Source organism: Vulpes lagopus, chromosome 1, assembly GCF_018345385.1.
Source record: "Vulpes lagopus strain Blue_001 chromosome 1, ASM1834538v1, whole genome shotgun sequence".
Lineage (NCBI taxonomy): Eukaryota > Metazoa > Chordata > Mammalia > Carnivora > Canidae > Vulpes > Vulpes lagopus.
This window is the reverse complement of record NC_054824.1, coordinates 137,455,962-137,477,967: the sequence shown is the minus strand read 5'-3', so window position 1 is coordinate 137,477,967 and position 22,006 is coordinate 137,455,962. Positions and strand designations below refer to the sequence as shown.

The 22,006-nt window shown below is 37.7% G+C and overlaps 1 protein-coding gene across 2 annotated transcripts in view; it reads right to left on the bottom strand.

Moving 5' to 3' along the window:
- Positions 1-13,895, bottom strand: part of PIK3C3 (phosphatidylinositol 3-kinase catalytic subunit type 3) — a 138,697-nt gene extending 124,802 nt beyond the window's left edge. For both annotated transcript variants that reach the window (XM_041756685.1, XM_041756693.1), the window contains exons 1-3: positions 13,746-13,895; positions 9,821-10,009; positions 6,112-6,255 (exon numbers count right to left, since the gene is read on the bottom strand). In XM_041756685.1, coding sequence (XP_041612619.1) covers positions 6,112-6,255; positions 9,821-10,009; positions 13,746-13,813 — 401 coding nt within the window. In that variant the 5' untranslated portion in view covers positions 13,814-13,895. The remainder of the gene's footprint in view (positions 1-6,111; positions 6,256-9,820; positions 10,010-13,745) is intronic.
- Between the last annotated feature and the right edge of the window lie 8,111 nt (positions 13,896-22,006).

Genomic DNA, 22,006 nt, shown 5'->3' with positions numbered 1-22,006 from the left:
AGGTCTCTAAGGCTGGCAATAAACTGGTAGTATTTAGCAACCATATCTGCAAAAGCTTACCTTAGAGGCCCAATAAAAAATTACTCCGACAGGCTGGGGAAAATCAAAGCTCTCAATATTTATTTATCATATTGAAGATCAAAAAAATGTTACATTACAAAAAAACACATCCAAGCCTTTTATAAAGTTCACTTTCTTTCAACTCAGGTACAGATTCAACATCAAGTACATCTGTTTAATCTCTAGAAAACCGGGTACAGTGAAGCAGTAGTGCCACTTTAGAGGAATATCCTTAAACGTACCTTGAGAAGCAGAAGGCCTGCCTTCTTTCTCTCTACCTCTGCATCCCCCAGTGAATACTGTGACTGGCTGAATGTAACTAAATCAAAAATAAGTACATTTGGCGAGAAGTCAGTTTACTAAATGATTTAGGTGCCTTGGGATGGATCTGGAAAGAAGATTTAAAGATACAGGATGTGGAGGGTAGGGGTGATGCCAAGTGACTCAAATGATCAAGTGAACATATTACTTTCTTTTGACACTAATGGAACCTTTGCAGAGAGTTACACAGCCTCCAAGTGGCAAGCCAGAAGATGCTCAGAGCATTGTGTCCACTTGGGAAATTAAGCCAAACAGGCAAGACAAAAGAAACAGCATAGCAGGATCTCCTTCAGACTCCAGCAGAGGCCCAGCAACAGCTGCTGCCGGTGCTCCCACTCCCAGTGCCAAGCCACTACAGCAGCCACTGCCTTGATTTCCAAATTCACGCTTGGAAAAACATCTGCAAGAAAAGTCTGCAGCTTGCCCATGGTTCTTTGCCAATTCAACCTAATGACCAATCCATCCTTACGCTACTTAGAAATCTCACAGCTAAACTTTCAAAATGAAGACAATTAGTTATTCTAGCTGTATCTTAAGAGATCGGTCTTTCAATTATTAATTATATAATACTCCAAGAAGCACTGCTTCACATGGACTCAAGTATACAAAACAGACATTAGCAACTACAAGAGTTGGTAATCACAAGATTCTCAATACTGTAAGACAACTATTTCACACTCTAAGGACCACTTTTTAAAAACTCTTAAGTCCACACCGCTACTATTTAGGGAAAAAGGTGGGGGAGCAGCTGGGGTTACATCACTGTTCAAGAAACATCTGAAGAAACCACAGTCTTAAGCACGATATCCCTAGGTCACAAAAAGTGTGGAGGCATGTAATATGATTTTTAATGGTCAGTGGAAGAAAATTTGCACAGGCTCCCTGCTAAGGACAGCCTGAAGACTGATGTTTCTCTCTCCCCCTGAATATCAGCAGCAACATGTGGAGAAGCAGCTGTGAGCCAGCAGTACAAGTGGGACATCCTGAATGGCTGCATGCAGAGCAGCAGTACCAAAAGCTGGACACAAAGTCCAGTACCATGCTGGGGAATTTTGGGGCTTGTATCCACCGCGACTCACTTCACCCTCAAGGAAAGGACTCCCAATACACAAAGAAAAAGGAGTTATTTTAATGTCATAAAGTTTTTTTATGCTTTTTTCTTAAGTATAAAGGTCCCTCAGGGTCAGCCCAGAGGGACCAGGAACAAGGGATCCAGCTTTTCTGTATACCTTCCCCACTGTTCAAAGTATTCAGAAACCTCTATTAAACCTGATGTTATCATCTGGCTAACTGACATACAACCACGTAAAATTTGGACTGGCTAACAAAGAAAATATTGATGTAAAACCTTATCTTTTACCTTCAATTAAGCGATGGTGAGCTGCATATCTGACGAGGCACAAAAAGAACAATTCTAATTAAAGAAGGACTTTCAAATACATTTTCTATCATTTATATTTCACTGCAGTTTTTTTTCCTTCAATTTCTAAAACCTAATAACATAGTTATTCTCGTATTTATTTTTATCATAACCCATCAATATTAAATAATACTTGTTTTTCATGTATATTAGGGATACTAAGTTTTTGTTTTAAACTAAATTTTAGTTAAAAAAAAAGAAGTGAGCTGGTTCAAATAAAAAATCAAGTACATAAGAGTGCACCTAGTATGGAGATAAGGCAGGAAGTCTGAAAGCAGTAGGTCAACAATTCCTATTTGAGAAACCCTGCTCTAAGCAAGAGAATGTCACAGAATCAGAACTGCTCTCCAACATGTTTTTTTTTTTTTTAAGATTTATTCATAAGAGACACAGAGAGAGAGAGAGAGAGGGAAAGAGAGAGAGAGGCAGAGACATAGGCAAAGGGAGAAGCAGGCTCCCCATAAGGAGCCTGATGTGGGACTCGATCCCAGACCCCAGGATCACGCCCTGAGCCAAAGGCAGATGCTCAACTGCTTAGCCACCTACGCATCCCTTCAACATGTTTCATTTGCATCCAACATCTCATGTGCTCAGGACATTGAAGGACAGCAAGACCTATTGTCCAGTTAAGAGAAACAGATGACTCTCCAAACTTCAAAGTCTTAATTTACTTAATAGTAAAAAAAAAAAATGAATTGAAATTTAACTTCTGCTTACTGCTACTACCTTCACTGGAAATACCTGGGGTTTAATTACTTTATAAAGTAGAACAAATACTACTGGCTTATCTTTCAGGCACATTTCCAGCACGGTTTAAATGGAAAGTAAAGTATTTTATCTTTTACTGGGATTCATACAGAAATACAAATTAATGAGCAACAGGATGAAGTCAAGGAAGAAACTTTGAAAACAACTGCAAGCCTAAGTCCTACAAGTAGACTACTATGAAAAGGCTAATGCAGTGTTTTTGAAAACTGTGATCCATAGGTCTGGAGAATCACTCAGGATGCTTACTAAAAAATCACTTGGGCCCCATCACACTCCTACCAAATTAATGAGAACACAGGAAGATGCTTGTCTGGTGAGCTTACCAGGTGCTTCTTGTTCATAGGGTGATTATTACTGACTTCATATACTTTTCAAAACCTTGCCAAAAGTCAAGTCAAACTGAGTCACATATATTAATCTGAGAAAGAGTTTGTCTGGCTTTAGGCAGTTCATTTCACTGCACTTTGGTGGAAATGTCAGCTGTCTCACACCATCTAGTCAGAGTGTCTCCTGAAACTATACCCTAAGGTCATCTAAAATGCATAGGTGTACTAAAAGAGGTACTTTTGAGAGACCCTTCAGCTGATTATTCCAGAAGGTAAATCATGTATAATGAGGCCAAAAGGAAAAACCAAGAGGTCTGATTGTCCTCAAGAACACCTAACCACTAACTACATAGTAAGACTAATAAACTCTTCCCATTTTTCTTCTGTGTAGCTAGCAAACCCCACTCTCATAAAGTAAAAAGGAATAAACATTCTGGAAAAGGAACAATACTGACTTCATATGTCTATTCTACTATAACATGCTATTTTACCCAAATTATATCTAATGTGTCAGACTATGTCTAAATTTGCTCTTGCATGTATTTCAATAATAAATACCTAATAGTTACATTAAAATACCCTCATTAATAGTTACATTAAACTAAAATACCTTGATATTACTAAGCAACCAAGCTATTCTAAATGAAATTACATCTAGGTTTTATTCATGAGTTGAAGCCTTTCTGACACACACTATTCCTGAATGGAAAAATTCAACAGTACAAAGGTATCAATTCTCTCCTGAATTAACATACATAATTCAATACGATTTCCTAACAAAATAACAATGAGTATTTTTATTTGAGGAAATAATAAAATTTATCTAACAAAATAGAATATTGAGAAAAATTATAAAAGGAAGGCAAATAAGAAAGATCATCCCTATCTAGTATTAAAATATTTTATAATAGTATTCAAAACAGAACAGCTCAGAAAAAAATGATAGCTAATATTTACTGAATACTCATTAACTATGTGTTTATCATCATAAATCATTCTGTGAGATAAATATTATTGTTATATCATTTTACAGATGAGGAAACTGAGGCCTAAGGAGACTAAATAACTTGCCTAATGGTACACAGATATTAAATGAGTCAGCATGTGGACACATATAACCTAGTTCTATATCTTGTGTCCCTAACCACCACCATATCATGTACTACACTGTTTCTCTTAGACTTCAATATATGATGAACTGAATATATAAGAGTACTATTTCAAAATATTTGGAAACAATGGCTAATTTAATAAATAGTGTTAAGACAAATCACTCACCATTTGTTCGGTTTTTTTAAGTTGATTCCCAATACATCACTCCTTTCATATAAGTGATTTTATTTTTTTTTTTTTTTTTTTTTTTTTTAAAAGATTTATTTATTTATTTATATGAGAGAGAGAGAGAGAGAGAGAGAGAGAGAGAGAGAGGCAGAGACACAGGAGGAGGGAGAAGCAGGCTCCATGCCAGGAGCCTGACGTGGGACTCGATCCCGGGTCTCCAGGATCATGCCCTGGGCCAAAGGCAGGAGCCAAACCGCTGAGCCACCCAGGGATCCCCTCATATAAGTGATTTTAAAGATTGACTGATTGATTTTAGAGTGAGCAAGCAAAAGCATAAGCCGGAGGGGCAGAGGGAGAGAGAATCTCAAGCAGACTCTGCACTGAGCTCAGTACCCAGATGCCCCTCACAAAAGTGATTTTAGATGAATCAAGTGCTTAAATGTAAAGGATTAAAATCATAAGAAGAAATGTTTTTAAAAACAAAAAAAGAAAACGGCTTATTAAAACATTAAATTCACAGACCATAAAAATAAGAGCTGATCAATTCAACATAATTTAAGATGTATGAATAGGAAGCAAAGATATAAATATATACTAATATTTAAAAAGTCAAACAGGAAAAATAGTACTTGTAAGATATAACATGCAAAAGGCTAATTTCATTAATCTACAAAGACCCCCTATACATTCATAAAAATGATAACACACATAAAAAACAGAATTTTATGGCATATGAATTGTATTTCAATTTTTGAAAGAAATGTACACAAAGGACATTAAAAAGCAATTCACAGAACATATACACAAATGGTAAATGAACATATCAGAACAAGATCATCTTCATTTACATTTAATGATGTAAAAATTAATTCAAGCAAAAACATTTCCAACTTTAAAATGGACAAAAATTAATAAATTTGATAATACCTAGATTACATTCTCTACCATTACACACTGCAAAGAACTAGGGCCTCTTTTAGAGATTTGAATTCTGGGGTGGAAAATTGCCAAACGAGCCTGAAATAGCTCGTCTACCAAAAAGCAAAGTGGCTACTAATGACAATTGGAATAAAAACATGGGATCAACTTGAAGGGACTCTTACTGAACAAAAATGGGAATTTTTGAGCATTCCATAAAGACAGCAATTAATTGAAACATTTCAAAAATATTTAAGACTAAAAGTTCCTGACAAAACCTACAAGAAAAAGAAAAAAAAATCCATCATCAAATATGCAAGTTACCAAGACACCAACTCATTCTTAACATTGGTAAAGGAGGAAAAAACTGAACATTCCTCTACCTTTCCTATATGAACTGTATACCAAGGTAACACAATACCTGATGAAAGACCACGTTCTTCAGAGGAAAACTCCTATTAATAAACATAGGAAAGAATAATAAAATATCACCAATTCTCTAAAGGTATTGATCCTCTGTTCCAGGAGAAAAAGAGAAAAAATACCCTGCAAGATCATGCTTTTGTTTCTTTCAAAATTAGCTTCTATTATCTGTAAATTTTTAAAAACTGAGTTGACAACTTTTCTATTATAATCATTATCGTTATTAACAAATTTGTGCTTTTTAACCCCACTATTGTCCTCTCACTATTTGGAGAAAGCAAAAAAATTCTATTAACAATGAAGTTACAGTATACACCAAATAGCCTCTTTTTCTAGCAAGATTCTAATTTCTAATGACTATTTTCAAATAGAAATCACATTACCAATCACTAACAGTAAGTTTCTTAATTAATCTATCTGCATACCCTGTAGGAAATACATGTCAAATTCAGTCTCAAGAATGAAGGAATCATATGTACCAAACAGGTGTTCACTACCTACGACATAGAGAACCAGACTGTATATAAACCACTAAAACTCTCCCAAAAAGAAAAGCTGTCCCAACACTCCTATAGAGAAAATGAGAATGCTTACCCATATTTTCCAAAGAGTGAAACCGTTGTTCCTCCCACAGGCACTGCCTTCCCTGGTCCATACACGTCCCATATAGTGAGGGCCACCTGGGCATTCCTGGGCAGGTCAGGGTACTTTACAGGCAGTTTCAACCATTCATTCCAGCTATGGAAATAAAGTCAACATAAACATAACACTAAAGAAACAGAATGTGTGTACGCGCGTGTGTGTGTGTGTGTGTGTGTGTGTAAACTCCCTTTTTAAATCAACAAACCATAGAAGATATGTGCAAAGAAAATGTTCCAAAAGATTAGGTTAATACTATAAAAAATGTGGCACTTACCTCAATTCTGATGTAGGAAACTTCAAGTTTAAATACAGAACACATGAAAAAAATTAACACTGGTAAATTCTTTAATCAAGAAATTCAGACAGTATCACTAAGACACAAGGAATGTAATAATGGCTAATAGAAATCTGGGAAAACACAAACCTATCAGAACCAAACTTGTTTTGAACCAAACTGTGATTATCTATAAGCATTCTCCAAAATACAGTTTTATATTATGAAGAGAAAAAAACTCAGAATGACTCAAAATTCTGCTAGGGATAATATCATTCTATAACATACAACATTACCTCAACAAAGTAGAAAACAACCACCAAAACCTTTTAAAAGAGGTCAAAGTAGTCTATACACTACCTTCACAACATGAGGATGTTAGCAGACTGCCTTGGACAGACACGTAACAATTTTTAACATGAGACTCTTCTGTTCTTCGAGTTATTTCATTAATACTGATAATTCTTAACTATCAGTTTTTTATGCTTCTAAAGCATAGCTGTGTATATGATTTCACTAAGGAATGTTCATTCTTAATCATTTAGTCATGACAACACAGCTCTTTTAAATTCTCTATTCATCTCTGCAATTTTTCTTCTGCATTCAAACTTCGTACTGAATCTATTTGATAATTTCAACTCCCTTAAACAGATGGCTTTTAAAATCCCAAAAGAGAACTATGCACACAATACACAAAGCAATACCCAGAAGATGCACAGAATTACTTCTCTGTGTTTACTCAAAATTATTCTGTTTACTCAAAATTACTACTATCAAAGGGGCATATCCCAGTCTAGGTCAAATACATCTGCATTGGTAAGAAGTTGAACAGTATTTTCAAAAACTTAAAGGACAAATTATTTACACCCACCATAAAAATTCAAGGACCTACAGGAAAATTAGACACAACTACCAATAAATGTGAATCGAAGTCATTAAATCCTTTTCTTTTGTGAATTTTTTTTTTAAAGATTTTATTTATTTATTCATGTGAGACACAGAGAGAGAGAGAAAGAGGCACAGACATAGGCTGAGGGAGAAGCAGGCTCCGTGCAGGGAGCCTGATGCGGGACTCGATCCCAGGACTCCAGGATCACACCCTGGGCAAAGGCGGAGCTAAACCACTGAGCCAAGGAGGGATCCCCCTCTTCTATGAAATTCTTAAAAAAAAAAAAATTGTATGTTCAAAAGAGCCATTCTCCACTACAGATAAGCTTGAGAAAATAAATGAATTTATTTAATAATTATTATCCATACAGTGGGCCAGATTAAAAAGGTAAATACTAAGCAGCAGCATCTTGTGACAAGGAAAAAACCAGGTATCATTTAACACAAGCTAAAGTTAGAAAAATCAGCAACAATATCCAAAATGAACTAGAAAATTCTTACCTCTATGAAAATTCTTACCTCTATATTCTGCCCTCTGACTAGAAGACAATGCTTATGAACAAGCAATCATCTGCCTCAAATCTTTTGCCATCCAAAACCATGCTCCTACACCTTTTTAAAATCAAAGCAACTACACTTTAACTTGTTTTATACCAGACTTTTGTAGAAGAGTTCTTTTGAAGAAAATGAATCTGTAGCTACAAAATAGTTTCAAAACTACCCTAGAGATTCTAGAAATTATGTAAAGATCCAATCAGACACCAGAAAGCTGTGACTTCTGAACACCATTTTGTTCTGTCCCTCCCCGTGCATCATTCCTTCCACCCTGTCCTCAATAAGCTTAAAACTAAATCCACCTGGCCCCAGTGGCTCAGTTGCTTAAGCATCTGCCTTCAACTCAGGTCATAATCCCAATGGTCCTAGGATAGAGCCCCAAGTTGGGCTCCCTTCTCAGAGGAGAGTCTGCTTCTCCCTCTCTCTTTGCCCTCCTCCCCCCATAACTGGGAATTTGCTTTTTCTCTAGTTTTCTTTATTGCCAAGGCGTAGAACAAAACCACTATGCAATTTCCCTTACCAAGAAAAGTGGAAATCATAAATGTTGACTATCTAGACCTAAATTCGTAGTTTTAGGTCTTTTTTTTTTTTTTTTTTTGAAGTCACAAGCCACTTCAAAAAAATCTAATAAAAACTTTGAGTTGTCCCTGTAAAAATGCACAAGATACAAAATTCTGTATACAATTTCAGGTTTCTACAAATTTCCTGATTCTACTTTAAAAACCTGATACAATTAAGGAATCCTGGTCCACTGTTTTAGATTTATTATGGAACAATAGTTTTCTTTAAAAAAGTAATATATAGAAATACAGTTAAAATGATATAATATTTGGAATCTGCTTCAAAATAACTGTGGATATGGATGAAATACGATTGGCTTTTAGTTAGTAATTATCAAAGCTAGGAACAGGGCCTCGAAAGTTCATTATATTATTCTCTCTACATTTACAAGGTTCGAAATTTTCCAAAATATCAAGTATATACCTATACATACTTGGGCGTGTTTGTATGTGTTTATAGCTATCTACAATAAGACTACTAAAGAAATTACATCACTAAAATAGTAGTTGGTTTTGAATTAGCCATATCACTAGAGCTCAGGCTTCTGCTCTCTGAAAAACCCTTTTCAGACGACTAGACCACACTTGGTAAACACAGGGCTGTACCTGCAACACACAACCTGGTAGGCTATTTGGTCACATCTTATCTTCGTTAACACTGTGGGCATAAGTTCCTTCCTTAAGAGGCACATGACCTGCATTGAGCCTCCAGGGTGCTGAATAACACTCACTGAAGGAACAATGAAACTGTACCACATAATCTATCAAATAAGAAAAGACAAGACTTTAAAATCAGAACCCACAAGAGTGTTCTGAAAAAAACAGGAACTTCATGTTCATTATATTTATCTTGCATCTCAACAATGGTTTGCTAATATACCATGCTCAATAAGCCACAAACTTAAAAAAAAAAAAAAAAGTTAGTTTCATATTTAGAATAATAAAAATCCGATCAGAACAGATGACAACAGATATATCTATCTGTGTCTGAGAGATCTCATCAAATCTGAGCACCAAACATCAAGTTGGATGACACTTCAGATTATCCAGGGCATGTGTTCAGGGCATAGAGTGGCAGAAAATGTAAAGACATTATGTGTTATATTTGGTTTCAGTTTGTGAATCAGTCAAATTCTTATAAAAATACGTCAATATACTGAAAACATAAATTCACTTCTACTTAAATTGCACTTATAATACTAATATATATAATACTATTTTCCACCTGAGTAGGTTACTGCTTGAAACTCTTGGATCAATGCTTATAAGTATTAAATATAATTTTTTAAATTTCCTCTGTAGTCCCTACCAAATCACACTTGCAACACCTTTAAAGAAATGGGAGAACAATCTGGAACCCACTGCATGCAAGACAACAACTTACTTCCATCTTGTACTAAATGCTTTGTAGGATGTTCTCACTGGCAAGGCCAGAGGCTTCCCTTCTGCAAAAACTTGACAAGTAACATAAAGGTCAGAGCATGTCTCTTGATACAGTCCTGAAAACTTCAACATTGGGTCTTCTAGAACGGCTTTATAACTCTTCTGTTCTCTCTTCCCTTCCAAACTTCCTCTGGAAGTATAAAAACAATAATATTTAGACATATTTTTTAGGCACATACACAACAAATACTAAGAATAGTTTATGGTTGTATCACAGTAACCTTCTGCTACCTCAACATTCTCTTGTATATAAAATTAAAGTCACTTTTACATCTAATAAAGGTCTCTTAAAATCCCAACATACCTAATATCATTCCAATCTTCACTAACATTATTTCTCTATTTTAGGCTTTTACTTAATTTTAAATCCTGTCACCAACCCTTGATCTATCTTCTAGACATCATCAGTTTTCCAGGCCTTAGTTTCCTTTTATTAATTTCAAGCTGAGCACTTATTCATGTATTCATTCAACAAACATTCACTGTACTGGGCACAGAGGCTCAAAAATGAAGGATGAAAAACAATACAGTGTTACAAAAAAATGTTAAATCTGTGCTTCCACTTACTTTTAACTGAATATTCTTTTATTACTTTTTCAAATTTTGTTTGAAAAAATTTGTTTGTTTCAAAGTATGTAGATATGCTATCTGATCAGTTCTTTACCTTAAAAAATACGTTGTAAATCATAAAAGATATGTGCAAAACATTAGAAAATAGTAACAACGTTGCTTGGACATCAAGATTATGTCAAATATTGTGCCAGGCATTTTACATACTCTTTATTTATTACTTTTCACCGTTTTCTCACTTTATAAGAAATGAACCAGAGACTCAACAATCAAGCTTATTATTCAAGACAACAAAGTAACAGAACCGAGAATAAAAACCAGGGCAAGGACAGCCCTGGGTGGCTCAGTGGTTTAGTGCCGCCTTCAGCCCAGGGCCTGATCTTGGAGACCCGGGATCGAGTACCACTTCGGGCTCCCTGCATGGAGCCTGCTTCTCCCTCTGACTGTGTCTCTGCCTCTCTCTCTCTCTCTCTCTCTCTCTGCCCCCCCCCCCCCCCCCCCAGGTCTCTCATGAATAAAAAAAAAAAACAGGGCAAAAGAGGCCAAAGTGGGGAGCCTGGGTGGTTCAGTTGGTTAGACATCTGCCTTCAGCTCAGGACCTGATCCCAGGGTCCTACGATCACGCCCCATGTCCGGCTCTCTGTTCAGGGAGAGTCTGTTTCTCCCTCTCCTTCTGCCCCTCTTCCTGCTTATGCATGCACATCCTCTCACTCTATCAAATAAATTAATAAAATCTATTAAAAAAAAAAAAAAAAGAAGAGGCTAAAGCCAATGTCCTTCCTACTACATACAGAAAAACATACTAAAAAGTCTCAGAAGCACATAAACTTGCTTGGGAACAAGAGCTTAGTATTCCAGATAGATGCCTGAAATGGGCCCAATAATATATGGGAGATGAGAGCCAAAAAGGTAGGGAGTCATCCCAGAGGAAAAGAACACCATATACAAATGCAAGAAGCAAGAAGGTAGGTCTGGGAAACTAAGTTTGGTATAGCTAAAGCATAAAGTGCATGGGGTGAAGAAGCCAGAGAATGCAAAGTAGGTAGAAAATGAAACCAGGCAGCTACCATATTCAGCACAGTGCCTGACACAAAGCAAACACTCGAAAATCTGTTAAATAAATTATCTGAAGTGAGAGTAATGTAATCAGATTTGTTTTTGACAGGAGTATAAGAACATAATGGAAAGGAGAGGCTAAAAGCAAGTTCAGTCTACATTAAAAAGGAAAAAGGTAGACTATGGCTAGGGTTGCGGGCAAAAAGGGGGCATGAATCAAAGATACGATGAAGGCAGATTCAAGACAATTTGTGAATGATTAAACAGAAAAGGTAAGAGAGGCGTGTGTGCAGAATTCAAAGTTTCCTGTCTTAACCAACTTGATGAATGATGCAAAAAATCCGCGAAATCAGTCAGAAGCCAAGTCAATAATGTGCCAGTCTCAGACAAGCTGTTTTTTTTTTTTTAATGATTTTATTTATCCATTCATGAGAGAGAGAGAGAGAGGCAGAGACACAGTACAGAGAGAAGCAGGCTCCATACATGGAGCCCGACGTGGGACTCGATCCCAGGTCTCCAGGATCACGCCCTGGGCTGGAGGCAGGTGCTAAACCACTGGGCCACCCGGGCTGCCCAGACAAGCTGCTTTTAAAGTGCTTTGGCACATCCAAAATGACCGTTTTGTGAGCACTTTGATATCCGATTACAGTACTAAGAAAAGAGACATCAAAGTACAACTGGTTATTAAAAATGTCGTAATGAACTAAAAGCCTGGGGAGAATAAATCAAATATTGTCTCATTATACTATTTTAAATTGATACTTCCTGCCCCACCCCCCACCCCGCAACGATCAACAATGGGAGTCTCAGAAGCTAAAAGATGGTTAGTACTGAATTTTGTCAAATTCTAATTTATGCTTTTATCTTTTCCTCAAAATACCCAATATGTGGTGTCTGTTAATGACAGACCAGTGTTTTTTACTTTTCTTCTTTCCTTCTAAGGTTTGAAAGTCTCACCAAAAAAAAAAAAAAAAAAAAAATCATTCATATATCCAAAAAACACTGAGAGGAATGAGCCTGAAAGAAAACCGCGTAGCAAATGACAGCAATACGGTCCTGTATAGGCATCCAGCGCCACGTGCTCCAGAAATTCCCTGAAATGGGTGCGCAAATCATTTTACAAAAGGTTTGGTCGTTGAAATATTAGTTTTACTACCACCACAAAATGGAGAGTAAAATATTAAAGAGTCTGAAGACAGTAACTCCTGAAGATAAAAACAATCCTTCAAAGGTGCATTTGACAACTGAGAACACGTATTCACTGCATGTACGAGGCCCTTTGTCAGAGGCACGTTAGGTGACTAGCCACTGAACATACTGTAAATGACGATATGGTTCGTAATTTGTGATCGATTTCACGTGTGAAAATATTTCTGTGAGGCTGACTTAAAACGGACATGATTTCCAGTGCAGTCCTACCCATACCGGGTATCGGTTCCATCAATCTCACCTCAAGCCAGCCTTCGCTGCTTACTGTAGAAAGTGAGTACCCGGTAAACACTCTGTTCTCCAGTAAACAGAGGGATGACTTATTTGTCGATGTAATGATTCGTGTTGTTACTTGGCTGTCATGCCCCTTGGCCTTTACTTCCACTGTGATGCTCCAAGAGTTTTCTGCGAAGGCCCTTTTCTCGCATCTGCCGGCCCCTCTGCCACTGGCACCCTCATCTTTGACTGACTCCCAACTTCCAGGCTAAACAATGGCAGGCGGTCCAAAGGCTCAACCGCAGCTCTACCACCTCCCGCGCTTCCAACGCTGTACCCAGGTGCTCATCCGATTCTCAACTACAAGATTTGCCTGTGTCTCTCTCTCTTTCTCCATAATTTCCGTAGCCTCCATTCCACCTGCCAGCCCCGTTCTAAACACCTTCCAACTCTTACCGGAGGGAGGACGACTTTACTGAGACTAGACTTCTTCCTCTGTAAAATGCAAAAAACCTCAAATGGCTGCTCTCGACAGAAAAATGCTTCCAAGAAAGTAGAACACGGTAGGACCTGAGGGCATATTCCTCCCGCTACCCTTCTCCCAGAGGCCTAGCCCCCTCCCTCCCCTCACGAGGCGCCGCTCGAGGCTGCAGTTCTGCTCCGCTGCCCCGGCGCCGCCCGCGCCGCCCCCGCCGCCCCCGCCGCCCCCAGGACGGCCCGCAGGCTGATAGCCATCTTCTCCCCACCAGCCCACAGGGCCCAGCCTCAGCGTCCGCAAGCCTCAGCAATCCCAGTCACTGTCCCGACTCTCTTACATCTTAAGCTGCACGTTGATGTCCAGGTCACAACTGTAGATATAGTGAAACTTCTCCGCTTCCCCCATGGCGCCCCCCGCAAAGGCAGCACCAACAGCGAGAAGCGAGGCGCTGGAAAGACGCCGGGAGCGATCAGGCTGCGCTCCACAACACGGGCGCTTCCGGTTCCGCCTCTCACACCGGCGCCACCAATCCCTGCCCGGAGCGCGACCCATCGCAGCGGAAATCCCCGCCCAACTTTCCCTTCTGCGCATGTGCAAAAGGAGCCCACCGGCTTGCTTAAGGGTGGAATTCCGGAAGTACAGTGTATCTGGTTACATTCCAGACTTCCTGTGTTCTTCTTGTCTTAACAGAACTTTTTTTTTTTTTTTTTTTAGAAAAGCTGTCGTGTGAGCTTGAGCTGTTCCTAAAATCAAAAGGAAATTCAACTCAAAAAGAACGTTAGCAAACTTCACTGCTTGCAGTCTAAACAGAGAGCGATCACCCAAGAATTAGAATTTTGCCAAGTTTTATTTCCAGGGCCCTTTCTGAAGATTGCAGATCTATTTGTTTGTTTGTTTGTTTATTTGTTTGTTTGTTTATTTATTTATTTATTTATTATTTTAAGATTGCAAACTTAATCACTAATTTGCTATCTCAAGCAAAGATTTCCTCTTTGTGCTTCAAAGAGTGGAGAAAGGACCAGGCAAAGGACAAAGAAACCTGGGTTCCAGTTTGGCTCCATTTTTGCTACTTTGGGCAAAGTATTTGGTACATGTTTACCTCTGGTAATACTCAGACCCAGTGTAGCTTTCAAGACAACCCTAGTTAGAACCCAGAAACATCCAGTAATGATCAAGAACTGTTTTCTGAATCGTCTGATATTTTTATAATATTTAATATTATCTAAACTTGTAATCTTTGTTTCCAACTAGATTCAAAACACTTGGAAGGCAAGAATAGTGTGCCACTTATTTCTGTATCTGCCCCCATTAGTGTTCAATACATTGTTGAGTTTAATAATTCCTATTTTTATTATTGGTGAGATTGAATAAAATTCTCCATTTTGAGTGTTTATTTTTAAGTGCCATATTGTGACATCATAGCTAGAGTTTGTATAAATTAGAGCAATGGGGGGGGGAATGTTTTAAAGAAAGATTAGAAGGAGTGTAACTGTTTAAGCTGTAAAGGCAAAACATGGCCTAAGTAAATTCTCAAAAATATTTGTGAAAGCAAGACTATGGAAAAAACATGATAGTTATTATCCTACAACTTAAAGTTCCCACAAAAAAAGAAAACAAATGATACATTCTTAAATATAATACCAATTGTTGGAACTTACAGGAAATGTAATAACAGCAAAATTAGACTTTCCAGTCATCAGAACTAACAGTAAAACAAATAGTTACAAGGTCCTTGTCTGTGGGATAATTCCAGCAATGAGTGTGAAGTTTAATGTAAAACAGGTTTATCAAAATTGAATAAAATAATGAGTTTGTGAAGGAAAGACTCTCGGATCCCAGATCAATTACTTTTATTATAATATTATTTAATGCATAGAACTCCATAAATATACATACATATATGTAATTTATAAGTCTTACAAAATTTTTTTAATTTACAAATTAAATACTAGGGGCAGCCCCGGTGGCTCAGCCATTTAGTGCTGCCTTCAGCCCAGGGCCTGATCTGGAGACCTGGGATGGAGTCCCACATCAGGCTCCCTGCATGGGGCCTGTTCTCCCTCTGCTTGTCTCTCTCTCTCTCTCTCTGTCTCTATGAATGAATAAATAAAATCTTTAAAAAATTTAAATACTAAAAACTTCAAATTAGCAACCTTAATATAATACATAGTCTTTTTGCTGAATCTATTACCCACAACATACATTGACTCCTCTTACAGGACTGGTTCTTTGAAATTCAGCATGTCTATACTGCTGTATATATACAACACAGCAATACAATGTTTTTGCCTCCTTTTTTATTCAAATTCCCATGAAACTTCATGAGCATAAGAACCATAATGCAATTTGGCCTTTCCTTGGCCCCCCCAAAGCATTTTTTTGGTCTTAAGTCTATCTTAGGTATATCTTAAAGTAATACTAACTGATCCCAACCCAGTTACAAACACAACACAGATAAAGGCATAAAAATGAAGTGTCAGTTCTTAGTTCTAAGGTATTCATCTATAGAATCCAGGATAGACCTATATTAACCTTTTAAAAATAATCATCAAGAAAAATTGCATCAAAACTTATTATAGGAAATTTTAGAGACTGTAATTGTTAACAACATTAATGAAACAACAATAACAACAACAAAGGAGAAGGAGGGGGATTTTGGTAGGTCATGGAAGCATGATAAAGGCCACAGAAACCAAAACTGGCAGTGTCTTTTCCAGACCAACCTTGAATCAGGAAGATGTTGGTTCGTAGATCTGCATATCACAATCCAGTTGGCAAGGCCATATTCATACAGGAAATGGAAGCCTTAGGCATCAAACTCTGAAAGGAAAAGCATGATTTATTTTTCCCATGTGATCTTCCACAACTCGTAAATATAATACTTATATTACGGAACACAATTTGTATTTCAAGAATCCACCATTCTATAGATCACTGCCTACTGCCTGTCTGTAGGGAAATATTTTTTATGCATAGGTATTTTTCTTTGTATGGTTGGCTACTTCATAGCTACTAGAGCCTATATTTAATTTACCTCTGCAGTTACAGTTTGGATTTTGCATTTCTTTTGCTATCCTTTTTGATCTCATGTTTAATTATTCAAACAACAGATTTTAATGACTCTTAATTCCTTCGAGTTGACCAGGACTTAGGTATGTTTCTGTCAGTTCCTGTCACCCTATTTCTTCCCTTTTGCTTGTAATAAAAAAATTGGACTTGTAGCTTAAAAAAAAAAGGAACCATATGTTATTAAACTTTTATCAAGAAAGAAATGACTATGATATGAGATTAAAATCACTTATTACCTTTTCCCCAGTTTAAAAAAAAAAAAAGTGCCATTAACTCCAGGTGTTTTAGAACCTAATTACATGATAGAGCAAATAGTGTCAGGAAACTTGAAAACTCCTACCTCATAAGCCAAGACTCTTGGCCTGTTAGCAAGTTACAGTGTGAGAAACGATGGGCTTGAGAAAGTCGGCTAGTGATCCTGAGCAGGAACTAAGGCCTAAGTAGTTCTATTCAAGAAGTTAATTTCTATCAGATACTAAAGGGGAAACAAACAAACAAACATGAGGTTTTCTGGAAAATAATAAACACATATCTTGCATGTGTGCTCCTTTGTAATATTTCTATTTTTTTGTAATATTTCTATTATGTAATAGAAAAAGCTCCTCTTTCTGTGTTACAATTGAGAAAAGAAAACTTGTAGTGAATGATATCCCTGTGAAGAATCTCAGCTATAAAAGAGCAATAATGTCCTATCTCCCCTAGAAACTATGATTAGATCAAGCCCAAGGAACATTGTTGTGGGGGGAACTCTGTGTCTCTTCACCTCTCTCACTCAATCTAAGAGTGATCTCTTATGCAGATCTTGGAAAGGAGAACTGAAAAACAGTGTGAGAAAATCTGATTGATTGTCTTTTGAGTCAAGATCTTAAAAGATTTTGGGGACGCCTGAGTGGCTCAGTTGGTTGAAAGTCTGACTCTTGGTTTTGGCTTGGGTGGAGATCTCGGGGTTGTGGGGTCAAGCCCCCATGTTGGGCTCTGCACTGGATGCAGAGTCTGCTTGAGATTCTCTCTCTCCCTTTCCCTCGTACTCATTCATGTGGTTCCCAACCCCTTCAAATAAATAAAATATATAGAAAACAAGATTTTTTTAATTTAATTCCCATCAACTCTGGGCTTTTACAAAATCATGCTGGATACTGGAAGCATGGATCCCACCCTTGCCAAAGGAACTTCTGTTAGGTCTTTGCACTGCAAGCCTAAACTGGTGTCCTCAGAGAGAAATCTCCTGACCTCCTCTTCCTCAGAAAACACTGATTAAGTTATCTCGCTCAAAAATCTATCCCTCTTTGTATTCATCTTTCACAGCATTTTCAAGAGTTTCTATCATACTAATTTGGTTAATGGCTGTCTTCTAAGCCCCACTAGGCTACAAGCTCTACAAGGGAAGAGTTGTACATATATTTTATTTAGCACTGCATCCTACTTCAGTTCGTGACACAGGGAAGATATTGTATAAGCAAAGTAGGGAAGAAATTAGCACTACTATATAGTAGTTAACCTATATTATAGTAGAAAACCTACTATACGTCAGATAATAGGTTAGGCTACCTCATGTATATTATTTTATTTAATTAGTTCAACATATTAGCAAAGTAGGTAGGTATTGTTATCCTATTTTACAGAAAAGTAGGTAGATTAAGTGATTTGTATATAATTAATAATACATTGCAGAGCTAAGTATATCTGACTCCAAAAGGCATGATATTTTTACCAAACTATAAGAAAATATTCCAGAACTATCCCTGAGCTTACTTTTGCAACAAAAAATAATTGATGGCTGTATCTTAGCATCCTCAATATTAGTTATTTATCACTGCCATTGATCCTCCTGCCTCTCTGTAGATTATATTCTAAGATAAACATGTTGATTTATTACAGTTTAACTCCATGGAAGGAGGAGATTTTGGTCCACTTAGCATCTTTGCAAGTCATCCGTTTATGTAACAAATATTTACTGAGTGCTTAAAATGTGCCACAAACCACACCAAGCATTATATTAGATATTGGCTTCTCCAGTTTCACCAAGGAGAAAATGTTATTCCCCATCTGCATGTGATGCCACCACAGGCATCCCTCTGTGTGTGTTCCCTATGGCATCATGCAGCCTGTCCTGTAAGATCAGAGGGCACAAAGAGCTTTATTTCATTTGTTCTGTGGATATTGTGGGATGACAATGACTTTAGATATTCTTGAGAATTCACTGTTGTTAGGAAACTCATTGCAATGAGTACATTCTCGGCCCACATTATGTTTGATCTGCAATTCTGGTCTGTGTTCATTCTTAATTTGTGCTTCTATAAGTTCCATAGGACAGAGATACTGCTGTTATTTTTGGCACTTCTTATTGCCTTGCCTGTGTGCATTTGTGTTTGTGCATGAATATTTAATCACAGAAAGGTTGCTGACCCGACACTCAGGCTTGCTTCTCTGAGACAGAAGGAAGAGGAGTAATCAGGGTCTGAGTCCATAGACAATAATTAGTGACACAAGTAATTTATCCTGATCTCTTGAGTCATTTTAAGTCACTTTGCCACCTACCCAGATGCTGTAAATGCACAGGAAACGAGTAACAGAGATTCTAAAAAAAGGGAAGACCCTCACTGTGTTGTAGGAATTTATCTTCTAATAAGAAACAAAACAAAAAGCTTATGTAAACACTAAAAGAAATCCTGGAATGAAAAAAAAGGGGGAAAGAAGGAGATTCGTCCACTTGAGAGTCTGCTTGGATTTGAGCCATGCATTAGTGTAAGAGCTCCAAAAGTTAATACTCTTTCCAGAATGAGAGGGATACTTGTCAGGCTCGAGGGGGATTTGATAAGGGAACAGACATAAGACTCAAAGGAGAGAATGTGAGAAATAAAACACTGGGACTCCCATCTTCTCAGAGAAACCAAGTCTAACAAAGATGCATGGATAAAACTGTCTCTTTTTCTGTCTTAAAAACTGTAGAGGAGGTCATGGATAGGATGTGACACCTGTTTGACCCTGAAGCCGGCTCCAGGCAGTCACAAGCTTGGCACTCCCTCCCCTGTCCTGTACTGTACATTGTGCCCACCATTCCCATAGTGGGAACCGTTTTAAGGATTTGGCCTTGTTGAGCAACTTGGTGTTGAGACCCTCTGGACGGCACATGTAACTAAGCCCTGTAAAGCCCTCCAGGCTCTCTGTTTTAGGGCAGGGGAAAGAAGTTTCAGATTTCCCCTGGAAACTCCCCAGTCTGGGAACCAACAAAGACAAAACAACACAAAAGCGCTGCTCAGTACAGGGGCTCTTCCCAGCATTAAAAAAAAAAAAAAAAACAGAGGCTTTCTCAACCTCATAGACTATTTAGAATTGGAAGTAAGTTTTAGTTGTTCTGTGAAATGGTAATTTTCTGTTTGTCTCTCAATATTTGCTTAAAGACATCAGTTTTGAATAATATCTTTTCTATTATTCTATATTCAGAGTTTACCTTTATCTTCACCCAGTAGGGGTGGTGCACTGATTCTTGTTATTCACAGTAACTATATTCTGTGAGGTCACAGGGCACTGAATTAGTGAATATTGAAATACTGCTCTTAGGGGAAATACAGGGTTATGTTCCTCCAGGCCTCTCTGATCATAACATTTTCATCAAACAATAAGTATATAACCTCGCTTAATGTATGCTTCTGCTTAAACACACCTTACATTATATATATATATATATTTGATTTGTTAACACTGAACTCATGGCCAAAGCACTCTAACTCACGCCTAACAGAAGCTTACCTACCACCTGTGTTTTCTCTATGAGACACATCACATTCTTCTTGTGTTAGAAACACCAGAGGGCACTTCAGCACTGACTTGGGGGCCATTTTAAACAGTGTAATCACCACTGCAGAAAACAAACAAACAAACCACAACATGGCCCTAAATGACTGCAGAAAGACTGTTTGTTTACATTATGAGACATGAAACAAAAAAAGAGCATTGCCTTGTTTGATCTCAGAATGTATATATTGGGTGACTCAGACTTTTCGCTTCTCTGTGCCTTTCTGTAATGGCTGCGAATATTGATTTTCAGGTTCCAGATAATCTTAATGAGCAAGCAAATTCGTAAATATGGAATTGTGAATAATAAAAATTGACTACGTTTGTTCCCTAAATATAATGAAAGGCCTCCCTAGACCAGTGTGCAAATGATGCACCAGGGAGTCTTACTAAAATGAGGATTCTGATTCTGTGAATGTGGGCTGTGGGGCCTGAGAGTCTTCATTTCTAATGAGTTACCCTAAGACTGTATTGAGTAGTATTAATCTGTACCACCCATTCCTCTTCATTTAGAGACACAGAAATTGAGTCCTGTAGGGATTAAAACAAATTGCTGAGGTCAAGATAATTACAGAGTTAGAACTAGAGTACAGCATGTCAGAAGACTCCACAGAGAAGATTGACCTCTGGTGATCCTAACAGGCACAAAATTAAATTTATGTTTAGGGCTTCCTAGGAAGCTATGATTTACTTTGGTGGCTTTCTGCTTCTCCTCTTCTGCATTCTTTTCCCAAATCTTTTTGCATTTCTTGAAGGCCAACTCTATCCTATGAAGGATCTTCTTGATAATCTTAAGGAGAACAAAAGTTTTGGGGCACCTGAGTGGCTCAAGCATCTGCTTTTGGTCATGACCCAGGACTCTGGGATGGAGCCCTCCCTGCTCCTGTCATGCTCCCTGCTCAGTGGGGAGTCTGCTTCACCCTCTCCCTTTGCCCCTCCCACTACTCATGTTCTCTCTTGCTCACTCACTATTTCTCTCTCTCAAATAAATAATCTTAAAAAAAAAAACTTTCTAATAGGATTTCTATAAACCCAGAGAAGGGTCCTTCCATTTTTTAACACCATGCTTACATTTTATTATATATCAGTTTTTCCTTCCCCTGCTCAAAACCCCTCAATGGCTGGCTCATCATTTTAATGGAATAAAAATCAAGTCTACCTGGGCCTGCTTTATCTTCTACATTCTTACTTCAGCCTCCTTTTTGTATGTTGTTTTCCACAGCATCTAAAGATGGAGTCTCTCTTAGACTCTATCCAACTGCAGGCTTTGCACAACCCGTTTGCCCACATATTGTTTGGTTATACTATGTCTTCTCCCAAAAAAGATTCTTTCTTTCTTCATTGTGCCATTTACTTCAAGAACATTTAGCCTCCTTGATCTTCAGACACAACTTTTTCAAACTGCCAGACATCTTTGAAATGCCCACAGTTATTGGTAAGGATAGGTAGGTACACTTGTTATCCTGTGTAAGTATCCTGGAGCCAAAATTATTTTATCATTGTATTTTACACAGTACAATAGCATGAACATTTATTATTGCACCTGCTATTCATTCATTCTTTCAGCAAATGAGCATAGAAATTGGAGAGGAAATAAACATAGCAGGTATAGCCTCTGTTCTCTCTGAGTTACAGTGTTGTGGGGAAAGCAAAACCTAAATAAATACCATAATCCTTATTATTCACGGGGTTCCTATTTACAAACCTACCTATGGTCACTAAAATTCGTCTTTA